The sequence below is a fragment of the Hipposideros armiger genome, unplaced genomic scaffold, assembly GCF_001890085.2.
Source record: "Hipposideros armiger isolate ML-2016 unplaced genomic scaffold, ASM189008v1 scaffold_378, whole genome shotgun sequence".
In the NCBI taxonomy this organism is placed as follows: domain Eukaryota; kingdom Metazoa; phylum Chordata; class Mammalia; order Chiroptera; family Hipposideridae; genus Hipposideros; species Hipposideros armiger.
Window position 1 is genome coordinate 805,296 of NW_017731728.1, and position 23,136 is coordinate 828,431.

General features: G+C 45.1%; 1 protein-coding gene across 6 annotated transcripts in view; it reads left to right on the forward strand.

Annotated features, from left to right (window-relative positions):
• DAP3 (death associated protein 3) overlaps positions 1-23,136 on the forward strand; it is a 24,443-nt gene extending 1,307 nt beyond the window's left edge. For 3 of the 6 annotated variants that reach the window (XM_019662509.1, XM_019662510.1, XM_019662512.1), the window contains exons 2-13: positions 9,836-9,886; positions 13,609-13,731; positions 15,137-15,238; positions 15,729-15,837; positions 15,975-16,067; positions 16,765-16,895; positions 17,489-17,569; positions 17,646-17,804; positions 18,326-18,385; positions 18,858-18,947; positions 21,808-21,925; positions 22,783-23,136. In XM_019662509.1, the coding sequence (XP_019518054.1) occupies positions 9,836-9,886; positions 13,609-13,731; positions 15,137-15,238; positions 15,729-15,837; positions 15,975-16,067; positions 16,765-16,895; positions 17,489-17,569; positions 17,646-17,804; positions 18,326-18,385; positions 18,858-18,947; positions 21,808-21,925; positions 22,783-22,868 (1,203 nt within the window). In that variant the 3' untranslated portion in view covers positions 22,869-23,136. Of the gene's footprint in view, positions 1-18; positions 228-9,835; positions 9,887-13,608; positions 13,732-15,136; positions 15,239-15,728; positions 15,838-15,974; positions 16,068-16,764; positions 16,896-17,488; positions 17,570-17,645; positions 17,805-18,325; positions 18,386-18,857; positions 18,948-21,807; positions 21,926-22,718 lie in introns of those variants that run through there. The other 3 variants (XM_019662513.1, XM_019662514.1, XM_019662511.1) reach the window with 3 other exon arrangements.

Here is a 23,136-nt window from a genome sequence, read left to right on the forward strand (position 1 = left end):
CCGCGCCGGCCGGCTCGCCGCCCCCTCCGCCCACGGGCCGCCGAGCGGGTCGCGGACGGCCCGGCGCCCCTCCGCCGGGCGGTGGTTGGAGGCCGCGGCGGCTGCGCGTTGAGTCCTTCCTGCCGCTCGGGCCGAGCTCGCCTCTCCGTCGTGGGCCGAGCGCTGAGGAGCCGGCCCTTGGGGCGTCTGCCGTTCACCGCGTCCGGAGGCCTGGCCCGCGACTCTCGGTGAGGGGATGGGCCGGCACGGGCGTGGCGCCGGTGCGGGGAAGGAGCGGGACTCGGACCTCCGGGGCGCAGGGAGGAGGCCGGTGGGACCGCCGACCCTCCCGGGGGGCTGCCTTCGGGCTCAGCGTCGCGGACTTGGGACCCAAGGAAGACCCGGCGCGGTGGTCGGCTTGCTTGCTTGTTTTTTTTTACCCAGCTTAGGTTTTTCGAATTTCACGCCACTGTCTATACGCGATGTTTTTGCGCACTACTCACTCCTCGTGGATGGACGGTGCATTTTTAACCTCATGAGGCAGCCTGATGGTAGAGAAGCAAGAAGCCATGCATTTCCAGTTCAGTTCTGGGCTCGATCTTCCGTGTCTCGTGTGTCCTTCAGAAAGTTATTTTTCTTAGTTCTTTATCAACCAGAAAGGAAAAACTGGACATAAAAAATTAATTAACTCCAAATCTGCCTTCAGGGTTGGTGTGTGAAATAATAATATGTAAAGTAGAATTAGCTCCTGGGCACAATTAAGCGCCGACTATTACGTTATCGTTCACACTACTGTTGCTGTTCACAAGGGTTGTGGGTGTAATTGGTAGTTTGTGTCCTATTCCTCCAAATCACTAATAAAAGAATGCAAAACTAGGCCTATCAGATTTCTGTTTCCCAAAACTCTGTTTGAACAGTTACAGAGATGATTGGAATCAGGAGAACTATGGACTATTAAAATACATAGGAAACCCCAAAGTTTACCTAGTAGTTTTTCGTTTCACCCAAAGGGCAAAACAATAAATTAAGGAAGGGATCGACTTGCGTTTCCCATTCCTTCAACGTCTGTGGACTTCTAGGGATGAGGGAATAGTTTGAAAATCACCATGCTAGATTGATCGCAAAGGCCTAGTCAGCTCTAAAGTTCAAGCAGACACTCCTAAATGTACCCCTTACCTTATTTCAACATATGCATCAGGTTTTGTTTGCTTGCTTTGGTTTTTTTTAAGGGAACGAGGAAATCAGTTTTAATTCCCTATGTATTTGCTTTTCCTGTGTCTTGAAGTCCCAGCTCTTTCTGGGAGCCCATTTAGGTTAACATTGATATTTCTTTAATTGTGTTATGTATGCAAGTGAGTTATTCTACCAACATGTTTTTAATTTTATTCACAGTAGTACAATATTAGTGATATTAATATTGTTTATGTATTAAAAACTGTCCAAGCTTCAATAAGGTGTCCATGTTAAAAAGTTACCCTACCAACACGTTTCTTTTATATTTTACGGTCTGGTGCAAAGCGAATCATGGAAATGTTGAAATGAATGTTAGTTACTTAAAACATGAGAAGGAAACGAGTTCACCTTGGTGGAATACCATGCCAGGAGAACGTGTGTTCCTGTTGAATCCTTGTAATAAACACTTAGAAATAGATCATCTTTATCCCCGTTTTACAGATGAGAAGCCTGAGGCTCAGAGAAGTCCATTAACTTTAGAGTGGAGTTTGTCTGTCTCTTAAAATCATTTCACTAGACCATATTGCCTTCATAGTAAAATTTCTCATCAGCAACATAATTGCATATGCTACAAAGAAAAAACCACTTCTAATTGGATTCCAGCTACACCATATGTAAAGAAAGTTACTTACGGTCTCTGCCTTCAGCTAGCTTTTAGTAACTGCACACATGATTTGTCAGCTAAGTGTGCCCCACTGTCTACCAGAGACCAAAATACATTTGGTGCTCAATATTTTGAATACATTATAGTATTAAATGAATGGACGCTGAATTATTTGAACCAAGGAAGGTATGGAAGACAAAGTAATGGTTCCTCCAAAAAAGTCCACATCCTAATCCCTGGAACCTGTGAACATGTGATGTTACATAGCGAGAAGGAATTAAAGATGCAGATGGAATTGAGGTTGCTAATCAACTAAACCTTACAATAGGGAGATTATCCTGGATTAGCTGATAGGCCCATTGTAATTATAAGAGTTCTGAAAAGATGGGAGGAGACAAGAGCCCCTGTCAGAGTGATGCAATATGACACAGACTTGACCAGCTAGTGCAGGCTTTGAAGATGAAAAAGCAGCCTCTAAAAATTAAAAAAGTAGAGGCCGGCTGAGTGGCTCAGTTGGCTAAGAGCTCACTCAAGAGTGTGAGCTCTGAGCAACAAGGTTGCCGGTTCAATTCCCGGCCCGAGCTGAGCTGCCACTGAGAGGCCAACAGGTGGCAGTATGGCTCAGCTAAAAAAAGAAACAAAAAATAAATAAAAATTTAAAAACCTAAAAAAAATAAAAACACACATTCTCTGCTAGCGCCTCCAGAGAGAAAACAGCCCTGTAGACACTGATTTTTGGACTTCTAAACACAGACCTATAAGATGACAGATTTGTATTGTTTTATTCCACTTAGTTTGTGGTAATTTGTTACAGCAGTGTTAAGAAATTAACATAGAAAGCTGAGACAAATCCTGACTAACCTCTACACTTCTGTGTCTTGGATTATTTGTGCTTTCATTTAAATAAGGGTGTGGTTTAACTGAAACTTTTCTCTGAGAACAGTGATAGGCACTGAACAAAGCTGCTTAAATTCCCAATACAGGACACCTTCTTGTATCACGCCTCACTTATTGCGCTTCATAGGTGGTGTGTGTTTTTTACAAATGGATTCCAATGAATTCCACTCACTCGCTTGATCACGGTGGTCTAGACCACACCTGCAGTATCTCCAGGTCTGCCTGTGTTTCTGTATTGCTAGGCGTCTGGCCTCAGTCCTCAGCTGTATACAGACAGCTGGGCTCTGATGCTGCTGTCCAGCAGCAGCCTTAGCTGAGCTGCCCTCCGACGTCCCCACTGGAACAGAAGCAATCAAACATTTATTTCATGGTGCTTCCTTGCTGGGATGTTGACTAATTGCAAAACAGATAAATAGGAAAAGCTCTTCAATACCAACTTTTAAAATAAGGGTTCAAATGTTAAAAGAAATTTTTAAAGATTAAACTTACTGGAATATCATCAGGATTGACTTGACACTGGACAAGTTAAGGGTAAATGTTATATAAGCATAATAGTCTGTGAAAATTTTTCTATTTAACAAGGGAAGAACTGTGTAATTTTTGTTTGGGTACCAAGGCTATATAAACTCATACTTCAGACCACTGCCTTTTAGCAAAGTAGAAAAGTACACTCCAGACTGCCTGGGTTCAAAACCCTGCTCTTCTACTTGGTAGCTGTGTAAACTGGGGTAGAAACTTAGTAGTAGTAATAAACTGATGTTATAAGTCATTCAGTCCTTATAACAATCCTATATTTAGATACTACCATTATGTCCATTTGAGACATGAGGAAACAGACACATGATGTTAAGTAACTCGCTCAAGGTTACACACCTGTTAAGTAGCAGAGCCAGGTTTCAAGTCCCAGCAGTTAGATGGTGGAGTCCATGCTTTGAAATTCTGGCATTCTTGCCGCTCTGTTTCCTTGTCTGTGATTAGATATAATCATATCACCTACACCAAAGGATTGTTGTGAAAATGAAATGAGTTAATTCACATAAAGCACTTTGAGGTCTGCCTGACATATAGAAAGTGTTCAGTAAATGTTAGCTATTGTTGTCATGGTGACTTGGGTTTTTTGGAGCCTTAGATTTTTTCCAGTGTGCTTCAGTATGTAGTAGCTGGGGCAGCATGTGCTCCTTACCCTACCTGTCCCAGCACAGCCCTTTGATCTCCTGTCCATGTCAGTATTAGAAATTGCTCTTCGTTTGGTAGAAGTTCTATTCCCAGAGGGAGAAAAATGTCTGGAAAACACTAGTTCATGCCCTTGTTTTACAGATAGGAAACCTGGGCTCCGAGAGAAAAAAGACGTTTACAAGCTTAAAACAGTGTTATCTTTTCCTATAGAGCAGCGGTTCTCAACCTTCCTAATGCCGCGACCCCTTGATACAGTTCCTCATGTTGGGGTGACCCCCACCCATAAAATTATTTTCATTGCTACTCTATAACTGCAATTTTGCTACTGTTATGAATCGTAATGTAAATATCTTTTTGTTTTCCGATGGTCTTAGGCGACCCCTGTGAAAGGGTCATTCAACCCCCAAAGGGGTCGCGACCCACAGGTTGAGAACTGCTGCTTTAGAGAATGTTATGTGAAAGGTACTCACCTGGGAAACCAATGCGTTTCTCAGATATCCTAGAGGTAGGCTTAGACGTGTGATTGGAAATGGGGACCCACTATAACACAATTTGATGCATCAGCGTTTCCTATATAGAGAAATATACATACAGAAATATTCATACAGAATAATTACTTGTAGCTTTAAAAGATTCACTAGGGGGTTGTTGATTTAATTTTTAAAAATGTACTCTTTGCCTGGGTAATAGCAACCCAGTTCAGAATTCAAAATTTACTGAAGACACCACTCTCTCTCTTTTCCTGTCCCCATAGGGACCCATTTCTTCTCTCTAAAGGTAACCAGTATTACAAATTTTTGTATGTTATTGAAAATGTTTACCTTTTTACAAACAAATTGGATATATTTTGCCTTTTTTTTTACACAAATTATAGCTTGCTATATACACTGTCTGCTTTTTTTTTTTTAATTGGAGATTTTTCCTCATTAGTACCCAGATTGCTTTGGGGTTGTTTTGTTTTTAAACAGTGGCATGGGGGCAACCAGTGACGGTTAGAGCACAGGCTCATAACACCGGGGTTGCCGGTTCAATTCCCACATGGGCCAAGGAGCTGTGCCCTCCACAACTGAATTGAAACAGCTACTTGACTTGGAGCTGATGGGTCCTGGAAAAAACACACTGTCCCCCAATAAAATTTCTTTTAAAAATTAATTAAACAGCGGCATGATGTTCCATTGTATGGATATGCTGCTTATCCACTATTGACAGATATTTAGGTTCTTCACATTCTTTTAATACTAGAAACAGTGTTGCAATTGAGTAATCTAATATACATAGGGACCCCTATGTTTTTATTAGTCACTATAAAAATGGTTTTGCTTAGGTCTCATAAAAACTTTTTTTTTTAAGGTTTTATTGGGGAATTGGGGGATGGGAACAGCATTGGGGAAACGGGGAAGGGGAACAGACAAGTTGCTGTCTTTCTGTTCTTCAGTCTAGTTGTGGAGGACGTCACTTCACTGGCCCATGTTGGTATTATCATTGTGCTCTTTCCGGGTGAGGCAGATTGGTCGCCGGCCGCTCACAGCGGCTCTTGGCAGCTCACGCCGGCTGCCAGCCACTCACGGTAGCTTATGGCAGTCCACTGCAGCCTACGCCGTCACTGGTGACTCAGCAGCCCAGCTCCAGGTCGAGCTGTTGTTCAGCATCTTAGCTGTAGAGGGCAGCGTCACTGGCCTTCATGTGGGATCCGAACCGGGGCCCTGCTGCTCAGAGCTGGCGTCCCAAGCCAGCTCTTAACCAACGCGCCACTCGGCCGGCCCTCATAAAAACTTTTTAATATGGACACCTTATTGAAGTTGGGACAGTTTTTAATATAGAAACTATTAATATCACTAATATTCTATTGTGAATAACATTAAAAATAAAAATCAAGGAAGAAAATTACCTGCAACACTAGCACAGTAGATCAGATTGTTTTATGCAGATCTTTTTCTTTGTGTCTGTCTTTAGCGCCTATGTATCTCCACACCAGAACCATTATCATCCAAATGTACAGATGGACCGATGTATCACTGAGCCCTAAAATTTAGGGTGTGGACCCAGGGCACGTGTGTACACTCAACACGCCTCTTGTGAATCCTTTAGAGCCCTCATTTGTTTCACCAGTCTGGAGTCAACTTGTTGAGGAACTTTCTAGGTTTAGTTTATTGAGCAATATCCAGAACATCCTCTAGATTAGGAAGCAGTCGGAGTCCCTTGCATTTCCTTCCTCCTCTGCGTTCCCCGTTAGAAGAGTGAGTGTACATTCACTGTCAGTTGCTCCCCTTTTCATTTGGAGAGTAAGTGCTCATTGTTTCTAGCAGAAACACCAGCGGTGTGACACCGAGAGCTTGGAGAAGTTTGCAAGGGGTTGAAGTTTGTCATAATCAGTGGGTTTCAGAGAAACCTCTTTACTTCTGTAGCCCTGATGCTGCTCTAGGAATCCAAACTTGGGGAGACAGAATGAGGATTGTAAAATGCAGTATAACAAATTCTGTGTTTTCTAACTGAAATTGTGAAAGCAATGAGATCAGTCTCCATGAACCAAATTTTTGCTGCATGGCTCACGATTTAGAACAATCTTTGTCAGCCTCGGCACTGTGACAGACACGGCACTGTGACAGACACGGGGCTGGGTGACGGCTGTGGGAGCCTCTCCTGGGCCTTGCAGGATGTTTAGCGAAGCCCTGGCCTCTTCACACCAGGTGCCAGCAGCACCACTCCCCCAAGTCATGACACCTAAAAATGCTTCCAGGCGTTGCCAGATGCCCCATAGGGGGCAAAATTGCCTCAGTTGAGAACCACCTATTTGGAAAAAGAATTACTGATCATCAGGAAATGACATCAGTAGAGAAAAGTCATGGCAGACTAATAATACATCCTTTTTGTCAGAATTCCTAAAACGATAAATCAGAGTAGTGCCATTATGTATATATCATGTCTTCATTAAAGTAATGCGTTTGACAGTCTCACGTAGCTTTTTGGAGAAATATGCACTGAATGTTTAATTGGTTGAATAACCATACCCAAAGACTATATGTTAGTTAAATGGCTTGAAATTCCCTTAACCACTGACATCTATGCTGTGGTTCTTCTCATGCTTGGCTGCACATTGGAATCAACTAGGGAACTTGGAAAAGTACCGATGTCTGCATCTCACTCACTACCAGAGATTGTAATTTAACTGGTCTGAGATGCAGTCTGGGCATCAGAAGTTTTAATTATACCCAGATGTTTCTTATGTGCAGCCAAGTTGAGAACCACTGATCTAGGCTGCAGATCTCTTCCGGTAACTGTATCCTGTTAATTGTTACTTGAATGACATCATAGGATATATTTCTCAAATTTATCATTTTCACAAAAATTTTAAAAGGTAGGTAATAATGTATGTGATAGTTTTCAAAAAACAAAAGATTTCCATATGCAGGATCCTATACAGAAAGAAGACATTAGCAGAGAAGTTGGGGAAATCTAAATAAAGTCTGGAGCCTAGTTGATGGTACTGTTACAATATTAACTTCTTAACTGATCATTGTGCTGGGGTTACACAAGGCAGTAACGTCAGGGAAGCTAAGTGAGAGGTGCAGGGAAGTTCTTGAGACTGTCTTTGCAACTCTGCTGATGTAAAGTTTTTAAAAGTAAAATAAAAAACCTGCTATCACAAATGGTTACCACTTGCAACTACTTATCTGTGTTACAAGATTTCTAATATTGTACATACAAAATAAAAGCCAAAATTCATTTGATACTGAAACTGATATGAAACTGAAACTCTGTTTCATCATTTCTGATTTAAAACTTCATCGAAACAACTTTTGGTTCTCATTGGTTAACTTTTATAACTAAATGTTTAAAATCGTGAAGTTATAAAAAATTATTAATAAAATGTCAGCAAACTGAAATAAGGTTGAAAATTAATAAAATGAATTTTAATAATTCATTTTTTCTTAGCGAAGATCAACATCAACAAATAGCTGCACAAATGAAAGATTGGGGCCACCTAGGAAGAAATGTGGTGTAACAATGAGGAATGTAGCTCTTAAGTCCAGTAACCATGTTTACATCCAGACGTCTTCATTTTCTAACAGTTTCCACGTTGGAAAAACGGTGCTTTTGCCGCTCATCCCATAAAGTGGAAAGTCTCCTTTCCCCCTTTGAAGCTGGGTTGGCCAACACTAGGCTGTTCTAGAAGGTGACAGGAGAACTGCTGGTTCTGAGCCATGTTTGCAGAGGTCCTAAGTCATCTCAGCCCTTGGACCTCTGCCACCGCTACAATGACAAGTCCAGGACACACTGCTAGAGGCTGAGACTCAGCGTGGCGCAGAATCAGTCAGCCCCACTGGGGCCAGCCTTGAGCAGCCAGCTAACCTCAGATGCACGAGGAAGCGTGGCAGAGATAACCAGGCCTGGCCCAGAGCAAAAGAACTAACCGGCCTGGGCCGCAGACTTGGAGCCTAAGGAACGGTTACTGTTTTAAGCCCGAGTTCGGGGTGGTTTGTTATGCAGCAGCAGCTCACACAGTGCTTCACAGGATGCTGTGAAGACAACATGAAGCTTGTGTATGCAGCTCATTGTCTGGCAGTGTAGTCATCAGTCATGTTAGCTTCTGCTATGGCTGCTGTTTCAATACGGCTAAGTGGCAACATTTTTAAATACCAGCTTTATTGAGATTCATACTATAAAATGCAGGGTCTTTCAAGTGTACAATTAGGTGGATTTTTAGTATAGTCACAGAGTTGTGTAACCATCACTATCTAATTTTAGAACATTTTAGTCACCCCCCCAAAGAACCCAATCAGTAGTCTCCATTCTCCCCTCCCCCAGCCCCTGGCAAACACTAATCTAATTTTCTATCTCAGTAGATTTGCCTATTGTGGACATTTCCTATAATTAGGATTATACTACTTATGGTCTTCTGTGACAGACTTCTTTCTTTCCCTTGTTTAAAGATTCACACATGTCGGGGCCGGCCGAGTGGCTCAGTTGGTTAAGAGCTCGCTCAAGAGTTTGAGCTCTGAGCAACAGGGTCCCCGGTTTGATTCACAGCCCGAGCTGAGCTGCCGCTGAGCCGCCAACACGTGGCAAGATGGCTCAGCTAAAAAAAAAAAAAATTCACACATGTCGTAGCAGGTATCAGAACTTCATTTCTCACTGTCACTGAATAACACTCGTTATATGGCCACGTGCACGTTGTTTATCATCGTCAGTTGGTGGACACTGGGGTTGTTTCCACATTTTTGCTGTCATGAATAATGCTGCTGTGAGCACTCGTGCCCACGGTTTTGAGTGTACATATGTGCTCATTTCTCCTGGGTTGTAACGAGGAGCGAAATGGCTGGGTCATTTGGTAAGGCCATGTTTAACCTTTCAAGGAACTGCCAGACCGTTTTCCAAAGTGGCTGCACCATTTTACAGTCCCAGCAGCAATCTGTGAGGGTCCCAGTGTTTAGACAGTGTTGGGGGCAGGGAGTTCAGTTAGTTGAAGTAGGGGGAGGATGACAAGAACTAAGAAAATTGAGCTGCTCAGATACAGGCACTAGGTGCCAGGTAGGGCTAGGTATCAGGTGGGTGAGGTGCCAGGTAAAGATGAATATTGGTTGGTGTTGGGCACTGGGGGACTGTGTCGTGGTGGCCAAGACCACCTCCAGGTCTGTGATTCCCAGCACTTCACAGCCTCCTTACCATTTGCTGTTGTCTGACCTTTTCGTTTTTCCCAATATAGTGGCTATGAATGGTCTCACTGTGATGGTTTTAATTTACATTTCCTTGATTTGTAATGAGAATGAAAACTTTTTCATGGGTTTACTAGCCATTTGTATTAACATTTCTGTGAAATGTCTGTTTGTGTCTTCTAATTTTTTAAATTAGTTTGTAGGCGTTCTTTATATATTCCAGGTACTAATCCATTGTGCAGATCATCGTTTCCCAGTTCTGGCTGACCTTTTCTCTTTTTTACGCTTGCAGGGAGGGACAATGCTGAAAGGAATGACAAGGCTCATCTCCAGGGTCCACAAGGTGAGTCCTAACTCACCTAAACGCTTTGTACATTCTGTTTTTAGATGGATTTATTAGACCCAGAATCAAATGCTCTGGAGGACCTCAGCTGACTAGAGCTTTCAGTTACAAGTTCACACTCAAAGGAACAGCCACAATTCCATTTTTCTGCCCATGGCCTTCACTCCGAGCTGCCTTAAAAACCTGCAAGTAATAGGTCTCAGTAGACAGCTGTGCTTGAGAACTCAGCATATCATAGCATAATTAACATTTAAAAAAATAAATAAAGAGCTGGATCGCAGTTATCTTTATTAAATTTTTTCAATATTCTCTAGTTGGACTAATAATTATCATCCCTTAATGTAGTATTTGAAAGGAAAATATGTTGCCAATTTAAAACTTTAGCATCTGATAGTTGAATAAAATAATAAAATCATATATGAAGAAAACATCCTGTTGCTTTACTTCATTCTTTCATTTATCTAGCAAATAGTTTTTTAGTACCTTCCATATGGCATGTACTCAGGATTTTAAGGTGACTCATTTCACTAATGGTTAGTACTATTTGTTGGGCATTCATTGTATGCCAGGCACTGGGTCAGTGCTTGATTTCTTTAAATTCTCATGACCAACCCATCAAGTAGATAATATCTTTGTTTCGCAGATGCAGAAATTGAGGATTAGAAAGCCACGTAACTTGCCTAAGGTAACAGGCAGAGCCCAAACTAGACAGCAGGTCTGTCTGATTTAGCCTGTGGCCATGACCGCTGTGCTGTATTGCATTTTCGGGTCCATGTTCTCCAGGACCTCAAATCCAGTTGTAGGATCATGAAGAAACGATTGTCACTGTTGGTGCTATTACAGCACCCAGCCCGAGCACCTAACCGGGATCAGTAGGACCCAGAGGAAATCCTCCCAGAGCCGAGTCCTCAGATGAGAATGCAGCCAGAAGGGCTTAGTCACTTCCATCTGATCGTTTAGTTACAGATTTGATTTCCTAGAAAAGCAGCCCCTCTCACTACAGGGTTCACCATATACTTATGTACGTAAAATAACCCATTATAAAATGAAAAATAAAAAAGCAACGGTCAACAGAGGGATGGATTCTGGCCCCAACTGATTACATGAAAGGCTAAACTTTCTTTAGTGGCAGATGATGCTTGCATGAGTCCAAACTGCAGAGATGTCCGTGAGAAATTTGTGCTTTTTGTAGACGGTTTAGAGTAACTGTGGTTGGCTTGTGAACACCATTCTTTCAGGAATTACGTGGTGTTCACTCTGGAACTATGCAGAGGCAGCTGTACATATGGCTGTTTTCCCTGGAAACGAAACGAGCCGGTGATGCCACATTTAACGCTGTAAGAAGTAAGGAATCCATTTTGCTAGCTCTTAATGGGCTGCAAAAAGCAGTTAACCAGAGTCAGGATTCTTGTAGAAACAGCACCACCTCGTGGCCCTTGAAGGTCTTTAGTTTTCCACTCGGCTGCTGCTTTCTTTAGACTGGTGCTTTCTCTCCACTGGCACTGAGAAGATTGAGTCCTACCCACTAAGCTGTGTTATTCGGATGGCTCGGCTGAGCTGAGAGGCCTAACACAGCACATGACACTGTACAATGTGTGCACATGCTTTGTGCTGTTTTTGCTGTTGCTGTATTTCCAAAGCGGTTTGCAGGCAAATGTGGGAGGGGGTGGACAGACATTCATCTTGGGGTGCAATCTCAGCACGTAGAGTTGAAGGTTGCCACAGCAGGGAAGAAAGAGTATATCCCTCCACGCTTAGCCAGCTTGGACTACAAAAAGACACCTGTATTTCTACGTACAGCTCATGAACCAGAACTAATCAAATAACCCCAGTCCATCTACAAGGGAGCCTGGGAAATGTAGAGAAGTTGTACATTTGATGAACACTGGTGTCTGCTGTTCTCAGATACAGTTGGAACAACTCTCTTACTTTACTCTATTGTGTTAGGTTAAATCTCCAAGTTCTGGCTCAGAGGTTTGTGTGTGCAGTTCATGGAGTTGTGTGTGTGCAGGCTGCTTTCCCTTAGCTGGGTGCTGCACACACTCCCCATTACGTGTCTCAAACGGAAAAGTCTTCATTCCAGGGCACAAGTATGTGTGGGTGTCAGGTACCAAGAGGAGGGTACCCAAAGATGAATAAAGTTTGATCTCTTCCAAGTGTGTGTGGCCTAGAACGGGAGACAAACTTGTGTATAAGGGAACATGATCTGATCAAAAGAAGAGAGATTTTAGAGTCAAACAAAGTTGGGATTTGAATTCTGGCTTCACCACCTACCAGCTCTGTAACCTTAGGCAAGATTACTTAATTTCCCCCCATCCTTGGTTTCCCGCATCATAAAACAGGCACGATGATATTCTACCTATCTAACAGGATTCTTGGCTCAAAAATAGTGTGTAAAACACTATACTGCCTAGCATTGAATATGTACTGAATTAACAAAAGCCATGAATGCAGTTCAAGGCCAGGTGAAAATGCTGAATGTGCTATCAGTGGAGAGGGAAAGGTAATTACTTTTGACTGGAGGCCAATCTTCACAGCGGATGTGACATTTGAGATGGGCCTTAAAGGATGAGTAAGACTTCAGAAGGGAGCGAGGGAAGTTGAAGTCGAATGAGCAGGAGTATAGAGGCATAAAAGCAAATTACATGTTTTAGTGTGGTCGAATGGCCACGAGTTCACACAGGAACAAGATTGGGAGGTAGGCGGAAGTCATGATTTCCATGCAAAGGAATTTGGGGCTATGGTGACATCAGTAGGAAGCCATCCAAGCTTTTTCATTAGATGAAGGTTAAACCTGTTATTTGGGAGGACAGCTCTTTTGGACTCTGAAAGATGAAAAGTCCAAGATTTAGAGGTAAAGATAGCAGTTAGAAAGCTGGTATGGAGTTCAGCGTCTCCTGATTAAATGGTCATAAGCGTTGTGAGGGGTGATACAATACACAATTTCTGTGCCCGTGAAGCGGCTTGGTGAGACTAAAGATAAACACCGGCAGCTTTCGTGGTACCTATTGATCTATCAATCAACTCCCTTCCTACAGCCATCTCCCACATTCCTGTTCTCCCGCTCTGAAGTTTCTCCTGTAACTGGTGTCTTTTCACTTCTACATAAGGCCAGCTGCCCTCAAGCTCAGTTTGGGGGTTCTCCAGTTAGCATTTGTCAGATCTGTCTCCTGAATCATCATCGCCCCCATCCCGACCCTCCCCAGTTCAGCAGTTTCCATGTGCAGGTCACAAGTTGCCTGTAGAAGTTTATTTTCACTTGTCTGGATGCTTTACACACACCTTCCTCCTTTTATCAATAAATTCTTTACTCCAGGGCACAGCTAACAAGACATTTGGTGTGGAGGTGGACTTGTACCTGTCTTGCAGGAACGCTGCACTAACCCCCTGATGACTGCACAGCACTGGCCACCATTCATCCCTGTAGGCAGGAGCCATTAAAAGAAGTGTCCTGCTAGGTTGGTAATGGCTGTGCTGTGGTCCCGAATAGTCTCTAAGGAATTGTCCTTCCCATGACACAGAGCCCTGACACAGCAACACAACATCGGAACAGACGCAGAGGATGAACAGAGAATTGTAAATTACAAGGATCCGCTTTACATAAAACTAAAATGTATGTTAGTGACAGCTTTCCCTGTTGCAGACCTGGCTTAGAACCTCAGGGTTGTAGCAAGCAGAAAAAGGCTAACAATTCCAAAACACTAAAATGATTTCTTTTATAGCTGGACCCTGGACATCTTTTGCACACGGGAACCCAGGCACCCCAAAGCCTTGCTGCTCACCTGGACAACCAGGTTTCAATTGAGAGGCCCAGAGCTATTTCCCGCACCAGTGAGAATGACCCGGTGAGTTGCTCATGTGTATGTGGGTTGTTCAGGGCTTATAATTAGTGCTGCTGTCATTTTACATATAAGGAAAACGAAAACCCAGAGAAGCTAAACACATTTACATATAGTCACACGATGCACCCAGGACAGCATGCTGAGACCCAGACCGCCCCATCCCTGTCCGATACCGTGATGACGGGACACTCGGGCAGGTCAGTCCCCATTTCTACTATAATCACACCACTGAACTCAGCTCCCACCGAGGATGTTGCTGGGCAGGGTAGGCAGTAGTAAAAACTTGGGAAATGAGTTCTTCAGCAGTTAAAGTTAGATGGGTCAGCAAACTTTTCCTTAAAGGACCAGATAGTAAACTTCTAAGCTTGTGAGTCAAAGTGGTCTCTGTCACAATTCCTTAGCTCTGACATAGACACACGGGTATGGCTGTGTTCCAGTCAAACTATTTACAGAGTCAGCCAGTTTATGAACAAACCCTGGGACAGAGTCCTAAAGATCACTGTGGGGCAGCGAGAGAACCCTGTTCTAATAACCAGTCTGGGGCTGTTTCTACCTTTCTAAGTGGATTTCCGGGCTCTGGAGAGGGAACTAATGACTTGCTGAGAAGACCAGCACTTAAAGTGAGGTTTGTCAGCAGAAGCGAGAGTTCCAGCAGGATCCAGTGTTGTATTTTCTACCCCAGATCCCATTAGGCTGGGTGTCGATTTCTCTTCTCCTTCCCAGCATCCTCCTCTTCTTCCCAGCATCCTTGCTGCCTCTCATAAATGCAGTCAGTTGTCAGGGCTGTGCTTCATGCAACGTGGAGGAAACCAACAGCTTTTTTCTCCCTTTTTGTTCCTGTTCCTACCTTCTGAGTCTTCCCATCTTACCATGCGCTACTATGCATGTGGGAGGGGAAAAAACAACTCGTTCCCCCAACACCATCCCGACAGGGATGCTTTATTTCTGCCTCTTCCGTTCACCTACCTGCACATGCACAAAATGAAATAGAGCAAGTGAATGAAGTCATCGAATTGTCCTTCAGCTTTCTCGGTAATTGTAGTCCCTTTATCTGCCAATTGGTGTTTCTATGGAAACAGCAGCATGCAGATGATGCTGTCACATGACTGGAGCATCTCTATACACAGCATAGAAGAATCCAGATGGCAAGAATTGCCTGCTACCTCCACGGCTAGGGCTTACTGTTGCTGAGCAACCGGCTCCATCATTCGGCGACAGCGGCTTCATATACATATAGGACTGGGGCAAGGCCCAGCCCTTTACGCCTACTTTACTAAACGAAAGCCACCTGTTCCAGCTGTGAGACACGATTGTCTTCGACGGGGTCTGTTGGGCCCTTCCCATGTTTCCGAAGTCTTTGTCGCCCAGCCTGTGGCCCCATTACACCTGTCGCACCTGTGTTTCCTAGGCCAAGCACGAGCAGCAGCACGAGGGCCAGCACTACAGCATCCCCCTCCCGGACGTGAAGGCCTTGTTCCCCCAGGGCCTGCCACCTCGCTACCTAAAGCAGGTGCTTGGATGGGGCGGGGGCGGGGGCAGGGCCGGCGCACCAGCTGTGAGCACAAGGGGGCGGGGTTAAATGAGCAGGAAATTAAAAGATGAAATTTGAGTCTGAAAAAACAGATAGATTCACCTATTGATTATCTTCTGTGAATAGTGCTGTTACTATAAGTACTTTCAGCCCATGTTTATCTGCCTTTACTTAAAATCCTTTTGGGAGCCAGGCAAGATATTCTTAAATAAATAAACAATATCCTGCTCTTTTCCTTGTGTTACCCAACAGATTTCTAGGAACTTTGGCGTTTAAGTAGTTGTTAAAAACGAATTTAACACTTTCCTTAGAAAAGTATCACGAGAAGAGTTCATATGCTGTAGAAATACAAAAATCGTACTAAACTCGTACGCAGCTCGAGGCCCTGCTTGCTATGGTAGGCTCCGTGCATCCGAGACGTGGCCGGAAGTCCCACGCCCTCACTCCTTTCTCCTTCCCTTTGCGTTAGGTGAAGACATTCAATGAAGCTTGCCTGATGGTAAGGAAACCAGCCCTAGAGCTTCTGCATCACCTGAAAAACACCAATTTTGCTCACCCGGCCGTGCGATATGTTCTCTGTATCCTTTCCTGCCTGCCCGGCTGTCCTGAGCAAGTGCTTCCTCCCTCAGATCGGGGAAAAGAAGACATGCAAGAGCACTACTTGTTGACAGGAGAAGGTCGCTTCTGGTCGTATTTTCTTTAACAAGTGCTTTAGATGGGGAGAAGGGAACAGGAAAAACCCTCAGTCTTTGCCATGTTATTCACTTCTGTGCCAAACAGGACTGGCTGATACTGCATATTCCAGATGGTAAGCCCTTCCGTCTCCACTGTCAGGTTAGTTCTCCTGTCACTGTGGTAGCATGTGGCTTTCATACGCAACAGGGCCCTGACGGCCACCGGAGAGGCCTTGGCTCCAGGTGCAGAGGCCAGAGCTAGCTCATCATAACCTCGTCACATCACTGACAAGCAGCGTGCGAGGTGAAGTAAATGCAACAAGGAGAAATTCCGCTAAAAGCTTCCTGGAGCCTTTTGAGAATAGGATGAAGTTCTCTGGCCCAGCAGTCCTTACTTTGACATGTGAAAGTGTAACTCCTGCCTGAGAGGTCATCACAGGCTCTACTGCTGTCAGTCAACAGCCTCGAGTGCCCGCCCATAAGCGCCTTTGACACGGTGCTGGCTGTCAGCGTTCTAGAGCTGTCAGCATGCATCTTAAAACTTAACTCTTGGACTTGCACACGTGCCTCCTTGTGTGTGCAGCCACGTTTTCGGACTGTCTTTACAAACTGCCTGGAAGTTGGCGCGACCTTTCACACACTCGGTGCGCCTTGTGTACTGACCGAAATAATAATGTTTAAGGCGGACCAGACAGAAAAGGAAGCCTGGAAACAGGAAGGCTTTAAGAAATACCCATGGGAGTATTTTGCCATAACTCAGGGAGGCACAGAGTATGTTGATGTGGATAAAGTCCGTTCCTACACAATTTGTTTTCTTGTGCCTCTTTTTAGCTCATCTTTGGGTGAAAAACTGCCGGGATCTCCTGCAGTCCACCTACAACAAACAGCGCTTTGATCAACCTTTAGAGGCTTCGATCTGGCTGAAGAATTTCAAAACTGCAAATGAGCGTTTCCTGAGTCAGGTGACTATACTCCCAGTAGCTCGCTGCTGGACAGTCTTTAAATGGATTTTGTCTCCTGTGCCCTGAGTACCAGTAGACTCTAGAGAACTAATGTTATAGTTGAGAGAACTATACCATTTTGTATTTCTTGTGGGCAGCAAATTGAAGTCCAGACTAATTGACTTTTCCAAGGTCACGGCCTCAAACCCTCTAAAGCACGTTTTCAACTACAAAATTTTCTCCAGGGGAGACCACTTTTAGAACCAGAAATGTAGTGGTAAAATTACTCATTACTCTAGTGATTCTTGAATGTGATCTCTAGGCCAGGGGTTTTCAACTCTAGATATAAATCAGAATCACTGAGGAGCTTGTTAAAAATGCAGGTGCTAAGATCCTGGACCTTTTTCGTCAGAATCGTATGTAACAGATATATATTTTTTTTAAGCTCCAGGCAGAAATGGGCTAGATAGCATTCACTTCCATACTGAGATCTCTGATAGGGCTTAAAAAATAGATTAAAACTATTCCTAACAACCTTAACCTGCTACCTGTCAGCTAGGGATGGTCATCCTTCGGCTGAGTAGCCAGTTTTGGCTTTTTTATTTTGTTTTTAGATAAAGATTCAAGAGAAGTACGTCTGGAATAAGCGAGACATCACCGAGAAAGGCAGCCCTCTGGGAGAGGTGGTTGAGCAGGTAGGAAAAGACGCTGCCGTGCCACAGCCTGAGAAGGCCCGTTACACAGGCCAAGACACTGTCTGTCCCCCTGCAGGGCGTGACGCGCGTGAGGAACGCCACAGATGCCGTGGGGATTGTGCTCAAAGAGCTAAAGAGGCAAAGTTCTCTGGGTACTTTTCGCCTCCTGGTGGCAGTGGATGGAGTCAATGCTCTCTGGGGAAGGACCACACTGAGGAGAGAAGATAAAAGCCTGGTAGGAAAACTGTGTTTGTCTCTTCTGAGTCCTCTGGTTTCTGGTGCCGCCGAATGCGCAGTTGGGACTCAGTAGATGTGAGAGATGTTTTTGGAGTATTTGAATTCAGATGTAGAGTGAAAACAGCATCAGTAGGAGGCGATGCTAATTCTGCCATCCATTGAAAACTAAGGGAGAGTATTTTGAAAAGCACATGACAGCAGAAGCTGTTTTCTTTGTCAGTTTTTTCTCTTTCTTTTCAAAACGAGGCTCTGTGGTCTAAGGAGAGGAGATCAGAAGCATCAAGGGAGCAGCGGGTATTTGGGGCAGTGGGTGTTTTCTCCTTGGGGACTGTTTTTAATCTCCAGAAGCTGCCAGTTTCGGGGCCAGCAGCTGTGAGCTTCTCAGGCTACATCTTCAGTACTGAGGTTACACCTTTAGTAGGTGAGGGCTTTTCGGTTGTCTGGGAGCATCCAGGCAAAGCAAGTAATGGCCTCTGCTTTTCGCCTCCCCCTTCCCCCACCCACGCCGACAATGTGCAGATTGCCCCAGAGGAGCTGGCACTTACTTACAACCTGAGGAAAGTGGTGCGAAATGACTGGGTGAGTACCTGAGATGCTAACACATTTCCAAAAGAAGTGCGCTCTCATTTCAAATATTGGACTGCTTCATCGCTAATATTTTATGGACAGAAATGTCTTGTATCTTATTTAATTCCCATAACTTAACCAAGTTTAAAACCTATGTACTTGGCTTCTAATCTTTCCACTTAACTGGAATAAGCTATTCAAAATAATTTTACTTAAATATTGGTGTAATTACTTTGTTTGCAGTTGTTCACAGTGTTTTTGTTTCTTCTTATCAACTTGGAAAAAATCTTGATAAATATAAGATTATGTAGCAATTGACTGCGGGAGCCAAAGCTAGAGCTAAGACCCAGTTTCGTTGTCATTCAGCTGTGCTGGACCACACCGCCACACCTCTGTTTGGCAAATAAAGCAATCTGCAGACAATATATAAGTGCATTTTCCTATCTTTTTCAGCTTTTTCTAATGTGGCTTTTTCTCCTTTCAGAGCGGAGGCGCCATTGTGCTGACTTTGAGCCAGACTGGCTCTCTCTTTAAGCCCCGGAAAGCCTACCTGCCTCAGGAGCTGCTGGGAAAGGTCAGATCACTGGGAAATTTGTCTTCCTTAGATAGTCATTCTGTCTGAGGAATCCTGACCTAATTTCAGACTTGGAGAAAACTCATATTCCATACGACTTCCCCCAGATTCCTGAAGTCCTAGTACTCGACCATATTCGCTTTATTCTTCCTCTCCCCATCTTTTTTTTTTAAGATTTTTTTATTTGGAAGTGGGGGGATGGGAACAGCGCTGGGGAATTGGGGGAAGGGGAACAGACAAGTTGCTGTCGTTTTGTTCTTCAGTCTAGTTGTGGAGGATGTTGCCTCACTGGTCCAAGTTGGCACCATCATTGCGCTCTTTCCCGGTGAAGCAGATCAGTCGCCGGCTTCTGGACAGCCACTCACGGCGGCTGCTGGCCGCTCACGCTGGCTGCTGGCTACACACGGTAGCCCATGGCAACCCACTGCCACAGGAGCTGCAGCCTATGCCGTTGCCGGCGACTCATGGCAGCCCAGCTCCAGGTTGAGCTGTTGTTCAGCATCTTAGCTGTAGAGGGCAGTGTCACTTGCCCCCATGTGGGATCCGAACCGGGGCCCTCTGGCGTCCCAAACCAGTTCTTAACCATCGTGCCACTCGGCCGGCCCTCCCCATCTTTTTATTTCTGAATTATGTGACAGTAACCTGAGACATGATGCCTCTTTATCTCTAGTCACGTGTACTTCCTAAAACAAAACTCTTCCGACCTCTAGCCACGCACAGTTATCACGTCAGGACATCACTGGCATTCTCTTACCGGCCTGTAGAGCTGAGGCTGACTTTTCAGTTATCCCGGTGTCCTGTCCAGAACACGGCCTGGGCGATGTGCTGCCTTCAGCAGTCATGTCTCTGTAGCTCGTTTCCTCTGGGACGGTTCCTCAGTGTCACTTCATTACTGGCCATGTGAGCTCTGACCACTTAGTCACGAGGTGTCCCCGGTCCGGTTCCTCCTCAGCAAAGTTCCTGGTTTACTTCTGTAGTCGGCAAGTACCTTATGGAGATGCTCTGAGACTAGGCCAGTGTCCTGTTACTCTGCCATGTACCTGACCAGCTTTAGTACCCATGGCTGATTTCTTCCCTAGATCAGTTATTATGATAGTTGCAAAATAGATATTTTCTATATAGTTGCACCATTTCTTCTAAGTGATCAGTTGGCTTTCTGTGCTGTTTTCCCCTTATGTATTTGTTTCAGCGCAGACATGTGAATGCGTAACCTTTTCTATCATTGTTTATTTGGGGGCTTACATCATGTCAGATTTGGCCAGCAGGAGCCCTTTTCAGCTGGCTTCTCTGCCCTTTTAACAAGTACCCATCATTCCTTCTGTACTTGTTTTCTCTTGAGCACAAGACCATGTTCCAGACTCACCTTGAACTTCCCATGCCCCATTCTAGAGTCAGCCTTGGTTCGCTTCAGAGGAGATGCTGTTAGGAACCAGGAGTGCTCGCTGGGTGTACTCACTGCTATGGGGGTGTCCCTTCTGGGCCCCCAGCAGAGCTAGTGACCAGTACATGTAACATCTGCGTGCGTGTGTGTTTACATGTGCACAGCCACACTGTTACCAGCGTGTCCCAGGCTAGCATCACAGCGTTCTAACCCCCGCCTCCAACAGTAAGAAGCTGCTCATTACCCACAGCACGTTTCCTTAGCAGCTCAGTCTTAGATTACAGTGACAGCAGTTTCAGAATTGCTAAGCCTTGACGCTATAGAAAAGAAGCTTTGAACTGGATGGCAGCATTTGTTTAGAGAAGCTTTTCTCTTTAGCCTAAGGGCCTTTAGTGCAAATACTCTGCTCAGAAGTTAACTTGGGTTCGTTTCCCACATCCCTTCAGTATTATGTTTGAAATTTGAGATGTGAGTACAGCAGTCGCTCCTTATCTGTGGTTTCGCTTTCCACAACTTGAGTTCACTATAGGCAACTGTGGTCCGAAAATATTAAGTGAAAAATTCCAGAAGTAAGTAATTCATAAGTTTTATACTGCACACCGTTCTGAGTAGTGTGATGCAGTCTCTCGCTCCATCCAGCCTGGGATGTGACTCACCCCGTTGTCCAGTGTCTCCACGCTGCTTGTGCTCCCTGCCCATTTGTCACTTAGCCTCTTGGTCATCACATCAGCTATCGCAGTATCACAGGGCTTGTGTTCTGGTCACCCCGTTTTAATTAACACTGACGCCAAAGCACTGGCAATTCAGATATGTCAAAGAGAAGCGGTAAAGTGCTTCCTTTAAGTGAAAAGGTGAGTATGTAGAGGAAAAAACACAGGATTTGTAGGGCTCAGTACTATCCAAGGTGTCAGGCGTCCCCTGAGGGTCTTGGAATGCACCCCCGGCCAGTAAGGGGGGGGCTACTGTACAGTTTGATTTGTCTGCTTCAGTTTTTGTTCCATTTAGGGTCTTTTCCATCCTTGTTTTATTTTCTGTTTGGAATATATGAACTGTCAAAACTGTTGCTGACTGTTCAGGTCAGAACTGTAAAAAACTCAAGTATATACGTATGTACACGCTTACATATAAACATAAACAAGGAGCACCCCGTCGAGCATCATCTCCTTTTAAACATAGTACTCGTGTACATAGTACTAGAACCACAGCAGGCAGCGCCGTGCGGGGCGCCCTGAGTGGGGCGCCCTGAGTGAGGAGCCCTGGGAGGGGCGTCCTGAGTGAGGCACCCTGAGGAGCCCTGAGTGGGGCGCCCTAGTGGGGGTGCCCTGAGTGGGGAGCCCTGAGTGGGGCGCCCTGAGTGAGGCACCCTGAGTGAGGACTAGAGCAGCAGAAAAATGAAGCACGTGCCCTCAAAGTGTTTAAATAACTGGATCTCTGCCGATGTCACTTAACAATTACTGTATCTTTGTCCTTTTTCTTCAGGAAGGATTTGATGCCCTGGACCCCTTTATTCCCATCCTGGTTTCCAACTATAACCCAAAAGAATTTGAAAGCTGTATTCAGTATTATTTGGAGAGCAGCTGGCTTCAGCATGAGAAAGGTCAGTTTCCGCCCTGTGCTCTCAGGAGGAACCCACTGGCTCACAGCCTTGGTTGCCTTCGCTCGGCAGCAGACTTAATTTGTATCTCAGCTTTTTTCCCTTTATCTTGACTCCTTTCTGGCTGAGTAGATGGTCAGTGAGGTTGGATTTACGGAAGACGTCCGTCTCTCCCTAATGTCAGCAGCAGGCCAGGCTCAGATACTGAAAGGCCCCCGCCAAGCCCAGGCATTTGGTTTGGGTGGCTGCCACACTCTTGTTACTGGATTTTTTCCTTTGTTTTTTGGTTTTTATCTATTTTGTTCCTGTTGTATTTATTCATCATTCAACAAACTTCGATAGAGAGACTCATTTGCTGGGATACCCATGGAATAATTGAGTGTGAGAGGCCACCCAGCAGGAAACCAGACCCTTGCTGGGCCTGTCCCAGGGTGTGCAGATGAAACGTTCTGGGCTGGGGGTGGGGTGGGGATAGGGTGGAGAGGAAGCGCGGAGGCTGTCCCGTCACTAGGGAACAGAATTAGCTGTCGTTGGGGTAGGCAATGGGAGGGCGTGAAGCTGCTGACCCGTGGGCTGGAAGCACAGTGGAGACATTTCTAAGGGGTGGGGATTTGGCAGAGTCCTCAAGTCCAGAAGATACTACTCTTGGAACAGAGGGAGAGGTAGGTGCTGGATTGGAGGGATTTACGAGTAGAAAACGTAATAGTTATTATTAGGATAAAGGACCTAAAAGTGAGGTGCCACGGGTGCTAGTTAGGTCAGAATGCAGTCTGGATCATGTCGCCTCCGACTACAGAATTTCCTGGGTAACGTAATGCTGCGGGAGAAAACCCCCGATGTCTGCGTTGCCCCCATTGCAGCCCACACAGAGGAGGGGAAGCAGGAGCTGCTGTTTCTGAGCAATGCAAACCCGGGGCAGCTGGAGCGGCTCTGTGCCTACCTGTGAGCCGTGGTCACCCGCAGGAAGACAGTGACCCTCCTTGAGTAGACCCAGTCGGATGGGGCGGTCGCACAGCAGAGCTCGTGGGACTGGACAGGATGGTGGTCGGCGCGCACCCGTCGCTGAAATGGGTTCCTGGTGACTGTGAAGCGATTGTAACGGCAGTAGGACGTCCTCTTGTTCCTGGAACTCATAAACATCAGTTTATGACATGTGGTTTTCGTTTTAATTAATCGTGGTTGATTTCCTTAAAAATTAAATTATCTTTCTTAAA